Below are 9,475 nucleotides of genomic sequence, written 5' to 3'. Positions count from 1 at the left end.
AAGAGAAGCACTAAAAAATGTGCCAATTTCCTGACACAACAGTATTTAAAAGTCATTCTAAATTTCTCATCACTTTAGTATAAATAAAACTCAAAATCACTTCAAAGACCTGATACTCATTATTTTGCATTTACAGAATGTAAATCCACAAAGCTGACAGAAGTATCCTGGTTCAAAAATGGAAGAACTGAGAAAGAAGTTGACATTTTGATTCAATCTTTAATGTGCGAATTACCTTTCATGTATACAAAGTGTACTGGCACTCAGGCAGAAGACAAATGTAGTAAATCAGCTTACTTTTTTTTTTTTTTTTTGGCTCTTACTCACAGTGGAATCCCCAAAATTCATTTTATTTTATTTTTTCCCCACTCTTCATCTTTCTCTCTTCCATTTTCTTTCCTCCTCTTCAATCACCACAGTTTTGCATCTCTTGTTTTCTATTTTACATAACTCCACTTTGTTCTCTACAATGGAAAGGCAGACAGACTGACACACAGCAGGGACAGAAACACTGCCAGCCCAAGGTAACCTCCTCAGACTCCCACACTCTGGAGGATCTGATTCTCTCCCAAAAACATTTTAACTTTATAAAGGGAAGGGAATCAAAACTCATTTGCATATGGGTTAATTCCATCTCTTCAGCTCAAATGTTTATAGCTCTGGAAAGTCCATTTCTGATTCCCTGGCTGATAAAGAGCCAGGAAGGTAACACATCACAGGGAGAGGTGAGAATTGTTTTGCTGACCTTGCAAGTGGGGCTATGCTGAAGCGCTCCATTCACCTTGCTTGGAGGGCTCAGCAGGAAGATTTGGGTGCTGTTTATCCTTAAGATTTCAAGGCTCAGACTGTGCATGCAGAGTTAAAGACTCGAGTCAGAGAAATCCCCCCTCTTGTGCAGGAGGAAGCTCTGGTCAGGCCCTCTGTACTTCAGCTTCCTGTCTGTACACTATATGGTCTCATCTGGGGAAATCCTGAAAACATCATCAGATGCCTGATAATCTCTTTAGCTTTCAAGTACATAGTGACTCAGTTTCGGTCAAAACTTCATTTAAATACAGTTTTAAAGTCTAAATAAAAAGTGAGACCCTAAAAGCGAAGACATTAGACTTGCAGCCTAATATCTGGGAACAAAACAATATAGCTGATGTTTGATACCAGCATAAACAAATCTACTTCTCTGTATCTGCACCAAGATGCTCAGAGTGTGCGTGTTCAGCTTATTAAAAGGAAATGGAATTAGATATCTGGTTTATTAATGCTTTTATTTATCCACAAACACAGCAGAAGCAGCAGCACGGATTGCTTACTCCATTCCAACCATTGTTCAACATTGACATGAGGCACATTGTCTCTGAGAGAGAAGGGTTGCTTAAAACTCTGGCACCCACTCCTCCCAAGGGCTTTTCTGGCAAAGCTGGCAAGTGACAAAATTTGTTTTGCTCCATGCAGAGTCCTATGAAACACGCATTATACAGATTTTTTCCAAACGCTGTTTACAGACTCAGAACAGATTGACAGCATTTAACTCTGCAGATTTAGCCCTCGAAGCGTAAACCTCCATCACCTCCAACATTTTCCAGGTCAGATGGGTACTTTGTGAGGATTCACCCACAGGAAATCACACCCTCTCCACTGGTTTTCCTCATCCCAGTCAGGCCAGAGGACTTTTCTAGGATACATTCCAGGAGGCTCTCCTTCACACACAGCTACTGAAGACAAAGAAATGCACTCCATCTATGAGTCTGGAAGCAACTAGGAACATTTTCCTAAGTATTCCGTGTCTGCAAGCAGAGAGAGAGCACTCTCAGCATAGAAAAAACTGTATCAAACGCTTTCCATGACATCTCTGATGTTCTCTGCACTCTCCCCAAGGTTTACCACAAAAGCATGCACATGTATATATCAGCTACCTTGAGAAGAGGAAAAATTGAAAGATATTTTGTATTAATAACCACATTCCTCTGAGTGAATACAGAAGTTCAGGCTGTTCATACTCAAGGAAGAAATAGGTACCATCTTTTGTTTCATCCCAAGATCTGGTTTACAGATCTTCAACTAAGCTAATACACAAGAGCAGAGGTTTCAGATACAAAACCACTCACCATTTTAATGCCCACATCAAAATATATAACAAAGATCCCAAAAGCATGTGAAATGGATTGTGCTTTTCAGTAGCATGAGAGATCTGATGGACTAAAAAATACCATTGTCTGAGCTCTCAGATGCTGCCCTGGGACAGGTTTGCACACAGAGAAGCCAAGGCTCTAGTAGGACTTATCAATAAGGATGCTTAAATGAATTTGAATGAGTCATTGCAAAGGAAGAGAGGAAAAATGAAATCTCAGGCTGGGATTCAGCTGTGTTTGCAGTGCTCACTTGTACAACTTTCAAAATGCCTCCTCATTCTAGTCTCTGATTTAAAAATTTCTTTGTAAAAGACACTGAACTAAATAAATATATTCCCTGCTGAACAGTACATCCTTGCTGTTTTTTAAAGTAAAGATAATTAAAGCTTCCTGTGTCCCAAAAGGTAAGTGTCATTGTGTGCATGTGTCACAGCTAGATAACCTCAAACTGAGAGCTGAACAGAACCCAAGTCCCTTGGTGAGAGCAGCACTTTCCTCAGTCCTCAGCACATCTTCCAAGCAAAAGCAAGAAAGTGTACAGTAAAGCCAGAACATTTACAGAGGCCTTTAGAGAGGAAGGATGACAGGACAGGTTCCTCACTTTGCTTGTGAAACAAATGCAGGGCCCAAAGCGGGGGGAGGGGGTGGGGCAAAGAAAAGAAAGTCAGTACAGAGTGGAAGAGACTGACACTGCGTTGTGCCCTGCTCCTGACAGCTGACATCAATCAGTACATTTATTATCATGTTAGCATCTCATCTGGAAAGTTTTGACTAACTGTATTTTTTTTTACAGGAAGTCTAGCCTAGATGAGTGGCTGGAATTTCTTGAGGCAATATTATGTTAAGCCAAGAAAGATAACACTACAGCCCTCAGAAACACATGCATGGTGATGCAGTGCATTTAAAGGGCACTAAATCACAGCCCAGGTGCCAGACCACCTGCTAGTTCCAGCTTCAGAAAGCAAGTAGCATACAGTCATTTCATGCATGCTTTCATAAATCTTTCATCCCAGTATTTCTTTGTGACAGGCAATGAGGTATGAGTTATGAATTCCAACAGGAGCTGGAGCTTAGTCCCATTGAAAACTATGGCAAAATCCTCATTACTTTTCAAGAAACTGGAATTTGTTCTTCAATACTCTTTAAAGCAAACTTTCACTTGGTTTCCCATGCGAGGTTAGTTCTGTGGGTCTTTTGCTATGATACAGAGCCTTATACACATACATATATTATTCTTTACTTCTGTACATCTAGTTGTCTGGTTTCTTTAAGCTGAATTGACTTAGAAATTTGATGAGCTCTCCCTCTGATTTCTATCTCATTGCTTTAATACCCAATACATTGAAGAGAGCTTGGACTGACAGAGAAAACGAGGTAATACTTTATAAATCATGCACTTTTCACAGACTACTTTGCATACCTACAAAGGCTGTGATAATATCACAAGCCAGGTAGGATTTGCTTAGCCATTTCACCTCCCACTCTGACAGGCATATAAATTAGGACACCATGCTCCTATCTCTTATGCAAGCTTTGAAAAGCTGTCAGGCATGCCTGGGTAGCAGAGAGGAGAGGGGACGGTAGAAATAGCTCTTCTATGTACTCGTGATGACCTCTGCAGCCTTCAGAAGCCAGAGCTCTGCTCATGGACAGGGCTTGCAAAAGAGGGAGGAATATGCCAAGACAGACCCTCCATGATATGTTTTTCTAAACTGAGAAATGTATCCAGTAGGAAATGCCTGCAGAGATTCATATAGAGGCATTAACTTTCCCCCTAGAGCCTGTTTGTGTACGTGAGTGCATGCACATGCACATATTTCTTATCCTAAAAGAAGATTTTTACTTGACAGTTGCACAGAGGGCTGGGTTGTTGCCAGAACAGCCCACAGCCCCTGCAGCTTTGCTCTATGTCCCTCATGACAGCCGATTGCTTGTCCCAGTGCCTTAGAACCCTGCCAGAGTTGTTCTACTCAGGTTTGTCATTTTCTTAATTATTTTTCTGTGACTGGCTTTAACATCTGTGAATACAAGAGTCTGAGAGCCAGTGCAACAGAGTCAGACCCTATACAAACCACAGTGCACCCAGAGATTTGCTCCCACACCTGCATCCTAGCCCCCATCTGTTGGAGGTTGAATTAAGCCCTTTTCTTTCAGTGGAATTTTCTCCCATTGTTATGCTAAGTAATTGTGGCTACACCTTAAAGCGACAGATAATGTTCTCTCGTAGGGGGGGTGGCTGGAGGGGGAGGGGGGGAACCGGAAAAGGAAAGGTGGGACGGGGGGGTCTGGAGCTGGGCTCTCTCTCTCTCGCTTGGCTCGTGGAGTGGGAAGACAACCTGGGCTCTGCTCTGGCATCTCCCCCTGCCATCCCAGCACTGAGATCCACGCTCCCTGCCTTTGGACATCGCTCTGCTGCTCTCCCAGCTCACCCTACTACCTCCGGACACTCTGCTGAGCACCACGACCGACACCGTGAGGGGGGAGTAACTTTCCCCATCCCCTCTCACCCCTGGGCCGCGGCCGCCATCACCCAGCCCTCTTCAACTGCGCGGGACCTGCCCTGCCCCCACAGCACCGGTAACAGCACAGGGAGACGGCCTGTGGCCAAAAGGGACTGGAGCGGAGCTAGACTGTTTCTGTTGCCAATTTTTATAGCTGTTGTTGTTTTTCTGCTTTGTTAGATACCAGTAAAGAACTGTTATTCTTATCCCCATATCTCCTGTCTGAAGGTGTCTGAATTGGACCTAAAATAATTAAAAGGGAGGGGGGTTGCACTCTGCATCGCAGAAAAGGGGCTCTTGCCTTTCCTTAGACCATACCTGTCTTTCAAACCAAGACACCATCTCTTCTCATGCCTCCCTCCCTGGGACAAGTCCTCAGCTTGCCTGCACCCTGCCCTTGAGACAAACAGTGCTCCCTGAGATAAATGCAGGTATTTTTTCCTTTCAACAGGTAAAAATATTCCACTGCTGCCCTGTCAACCAGCTCAAGTGAAAAGAAAGTGATGCAAAGTAGCACCAGGCACCACGGTACAATTTCTCTCATAAGTTTCATAAATGGCTTCACTTTGCGGTCAGAGGTTAGAAAACAAGAAGGTTTCAAATGAGTTACTAAGGCAGGAAGTGAGTCAGCCCTGAGCAAGAGGGACAGTAAACAGCAATTCCTTCTACCACAGACACCCAGCCACAGACATGAAGCCAGGCACCCAGAACCAGAGTGAGTGAGCCTGAGAGCAGAAAGCATCAGCAGGGCAGGAGCAGAGAGGAAACAAGACTCCTCCAACCACAGCCCAAAGGAGGGAAGATTTTATCCATCGAGAAGACTGTCTGCTAACCAGTTCCTTCTCTTTGCAGCCCTAACCACCAAGCCACCAGCCCATCCCCTCCCATCCCTGCCCAGGCACACCAAGGCCTCCTGTGCAGTTCCGCTCAGGACCAGTTGAAAAGAGTCCTCCAGAACAGCTCAGCTTGTGCTTGTGAGTGGGATTGCAAGTCCCCTCGAGCATCAGCCAAATTGAATACTGGCCTCTCACACTCTCGTTTAGGTAGTTGCTGTTGGAAATAGAAACACCAACACTTCCTCCTCAGCTGCCATCCCACTCTGCCTGCATTCTGCATGAGATGAAATTGCTCTGGAAATGGTCCCATCAGCTTCCACAGAATAAGCAGGCCAAGGAGCATCTTAGCTTAGGTGCAGAGAGTACTCTAGCTACTTGTCTAGAAACAGATGTTCATCAGAGAATTCATCTGCAGCAAACAGAAGAGTCATAAGCCACCAGTGCCACCACAGATCAGCAGCATATTATGGCAGAAGTTCTGAGGATCTGCATTTTGGGGATACATACAAAAGAGGCCCCAGCCCTTTTTTAGGTGTACCTCCAGGCACAAAAATTACATCTAAAAATGTACCTAGACAGTGAAGTCACACAGGCAGAGTTGAAAATTAAACTCTATATACTGGACAGTATTCCCCTGCTGATTCAAGCTTGTTTTTCTCTGTTTTTTGTTCTCATTCCAAAACTCAGTCATAGAGACTTTGAAAAACTGCACTGGAACAATAGCCAAAGAGAACACTCCTTGTAAGAGGCAAAACCGAGGGATGCGGGGCTCCAGGCCGCTCTTTAAAATGCTGTTTATTACATCCAAATGATACAGCAATTCACAGCTCGTGGGTGACAAGAGCCCAGCCCACAGCCTTTTCAGCCACAGCTGTAGGTTCGTCTGAAGCCCCCTCCAGTTCTGGTTACAATGCATTCTATACTTTTCATTACAGAGCACCTTAGTACATGACAACCAATCAATACTTTTACTATTACCTATAGCCTATCATAACTATTAACATTACCATATTCATGTTACTATTTCCAATCACAAAATGTTAGTATATTACACTTTAAGCTAGAAGCTGTTTTTCAGTTTTCTTGCAGTGGAAAATTCTGAGATCTTTTCTTGCAACATTGGCTTTCCTGTTTGTCTGTGAAAATCTTTTTGATTGGTAAAAACATCTTTTGTTTGAGGTGGATTTATCCTTTGCTCTAAGTCATAAAATCCCCTTCCAACTCATTTGCTCTTTGCTTTCTAGTTACCCAGTAAGACTGGCTCAGCAATTATTTTCTTCTATATCAAAACCTGCTATCATTTCTATTCCTTCTTCAATTCTACATTCAAAGATCTTTCTGTTACACATACATATCTGTGAGACCTTTCTGTCCAATCCTTATCCTTCCAACAACTCCTATTTCAGAAACAGATCTGTTGAAAGTGGATGTTCCCAGATGGGGACATTCCAACACTGCTGCGACCTGCCCTGTGCCACAGCCTGCCTTCTCAAACATGATGGTTCAGCAGCACATGGAGCCACCTCTGTGTCCTTGCCCAGCACAGGTGTTCAGTGCTGCTCCTCAGGCCCCCACAGGCACCTCTGACATATGGACTACTCACACCTCCCAAAACATTTCAGAAGGGAGACTGGCCATGATATCCATTCACCCCACAGGCTGGGAGAACTGTATGTGTGCCCTGCAGAGCTGAGGGTTTTCAGGACCCTGCAGTTGGGATTTCCCTGCAACAGTCCCAGGAACATCCCTTGCTGCAGGGCCAGGCACACATTTGGACTGTGTCTCTGTGGACAGCCCAGAGTGTATCAGAGAGGAAAGAAGGGGAAGACTTGCACTTCATGCCCCCAGCTCTCTTGTGCTCCACTGAGGGACGGCTCATCTCCTCTCCATCTTGTGAAGTGCACATGCACACTGTAGCTGGGGAAAACACTTCGGGCAAAGTGAGTATTTCAAGGGATTTTTCCTAAAACCCACTAGCCTTCCAGATGGCTATTTACAGAAGACTAATACAACATCTTGCTTAGATGTCAGAAGAAATTTAAGCAGTAGTGGAGAGAAAAGTAAAAAACATGAAAAGGCCCACTCCGTGGCTGCGCAGCTATCGCCCTGGCACCTGTCACAGGGAAAGGTCTGCTTGCGTTTTGAAGAAGGGATCAGGCTCTACATTCCGCATCAAGGAGAGCTCTCTGTCTCGGTGGGATCCGTGTTACTCACGGATTACTGTGGCCCCAGAAAGAGGCGGCGTGATGCTGCAGACCCCGCGGGTACCAACCCCGCCTCTGCGCCCCAGCAGGGTCCGCGGGACTCTACGGTGTTCCCATCCCACCCTGCAGCCGGGGGTCCCTGTCGTGGCTCCACTCGTAGTCACGGCTACTGCGGCCACACAACCCCGCCTGCCAGGGCCTCATCGCCCACCCCCTCCCCTCCTCTCCCCGCATGCCTCGCATCCCTACCGCCACCTACGGATCCCAGGGCTCGGTACAGGGAGCTGCCTTCTAACCCCGGGCTCCTTTAGCGCTCTCTACTCCTCGAAGCAAGAGCTGTCAGACATGCCGTTACCCCTTTGCTCCTGATGTATCACAGACCCATAACACAGCTCCCCAGAAGCTATTGCCGATCTGGATCTTCTCACAGCCATCCCACGTGATCCAAGTGATAACACTCGGTGACAACATCCTTTCACTGTTGGTGCGGCAATGTGGGACACATATTGAGAAAGTAAAAAAATTACAACCTGAAAAATATTCCAGGCTGGAGCTTTTCAGCTCTGTTCCCAGCCGATAAGCTGGGCCAGCTCAAGGCTAGGGAGAATTTCTCCCAGGGTGATAATTTGGTCAAAATAAAAAGGAATAACAAAGATGGAACACCTGTTGTGGTGTGTGACCAGGCCCTGGGAATGGGGTGTCTTCTCTCTGAACCAATCACCTTTTCTCTACTCTTGGAATTGCGAGTCATGCTATAAAACCAAGTGTATTTCTGAATAAACTTGTCTCTTTCTTCCTGTCATGGAAGATGACCATGTAGCTGTACATCTTATTTCCGCTGCACTTAAAGGGTTAAAACCCCATTCCACGGCTACATTTGGAAGTTCACTGAGTGCTTGATCTCGGAACCTTTGCCGACAAGGGCACCGAAGAATTCGGGCCCCGAAGCCTGCAAAACCGGGACAGACACAGCGAGGCTGTCAATAACCAGGGCTGCGCTCAGAACTGAGGCTTGTCTAGCCGGAGCCGTGCCAGGAGCAGGCTGGAATACCCAGAAAACCAGGACACCGGACCTTGGGGCTAGGACCGGACCCGTGACGACGGCCGGGACCGAGAGAGCCATCTGGGAAGATCGTGGATCCCCACCCGACTGCAGCGGGACGGGACATCCCATGGAATTCGTCGGCAGTGCCTCCATCACAGAGGTAACGGGAGCACTTTTGTCCCAGAACTATTGTTCAGCTCGCTTTAGGCAGCGGAAAACCCCAGGATTACCCCTGGGAGGACCGTACCACAGGGCATCACGACCGGCTCCGGGAGCGGAGCTCGGAAGCCGCGGGCCGGATCGGGGCAGCCCGGCACGAACCGCGCAGCAGTTCGGGGCTCCGCGGAGCTGAGCTGCCGGGCATGGGACAGCGAAGGCGCTGCGGAGCGCTGCGGAGCCGTGCGGTGCACAGCGCCCGGCACCCAGCACCAAGGGGTCAGCGGAGCGCCGCGTGAGAGACCGCGCGGACCCATCCGCGAACCGGAAATCCGGGCGGCTGAGGTACTCTCTAGTTCCCTGTCCCCGGCTAAGCAATTAGTTGGGAAAGCAGTTAGATAAAGGGGAACCGCTTAACTAAGCAAGAGGAATCCGTCTTCTCCATTTGGAAAGGGGTCCTAGAGAATTTGGAAGCCCCGATTCCAGACAGAGATTTGACCGCCGTACTGGCATGGGCAAAACAACATGGGTTCTCCGATGATCCCAAAGAAGCCTTTTCCTCAAAATCATGGAGACAGCTAGGGAACCGTTTATGGGGTGCCCTTCT

At 46.7% G+C, this 9,475-nt stretch overlaps 1 protein-coding gene and 1 long non-coding RNA gene across 2 annotated transcripts in view; one reads left to right on the top strand and one right to left on the bottom strand.

Moving 5' to 3' along the window:
* Positions 1 to 1,243: 1,243 nt before the first annotated feature.
* Positions 1,244 to 9,475, bottom strand: part of PTTG1 (PTTG1 regulator of sister chromatid separation, securin) — a 21,344-nt gene continuing 13,112 nt past the window's right edge. The window contains exon 6 of the mRNA XM_088173808.1: positions 1,244 to 1,781. Within this exon, the coding sequence (XP_088029934.1) occupies positions 1,753 to 1,781 (29 nt within the window). The 3' untranslated portion in view covers positions 1,244 to 1,752. The remainder of the gene's footprint in view (positions 1,782 to 9,475) is intronic.
* Positions 4,385 to 6,092, top strand: LOC148221994 (uncharacterized). Its single transcript, XR_015807013.1, has 2 exons — positions 4,385 to 4,703; positions 5,079 to 6,092. It is a non-coding gene; the product is annotated as an uncharacterized LOC148221994 (long non-coding RNA).

The sequence above is a fragment of the Sturnus vulgaris genome, chromosome 15 (genome assembly GCF_052056855.1).
Source record: "Sturnus vulgaris isolate bStuVul1 chromosome 15, bStuVul1.hap1, whole genome shotgun sequence".
In the NCBI taxonomy this organism is placed as follows: Eukaryota; Metazoa; Chordata; class Aves; order Passeriformes; family Sturnidae; genus Sturnus; species Sturnus vulgaris.
This window is presented reverse-complemented; position numbering and strand designations above follow the sequence as displayed.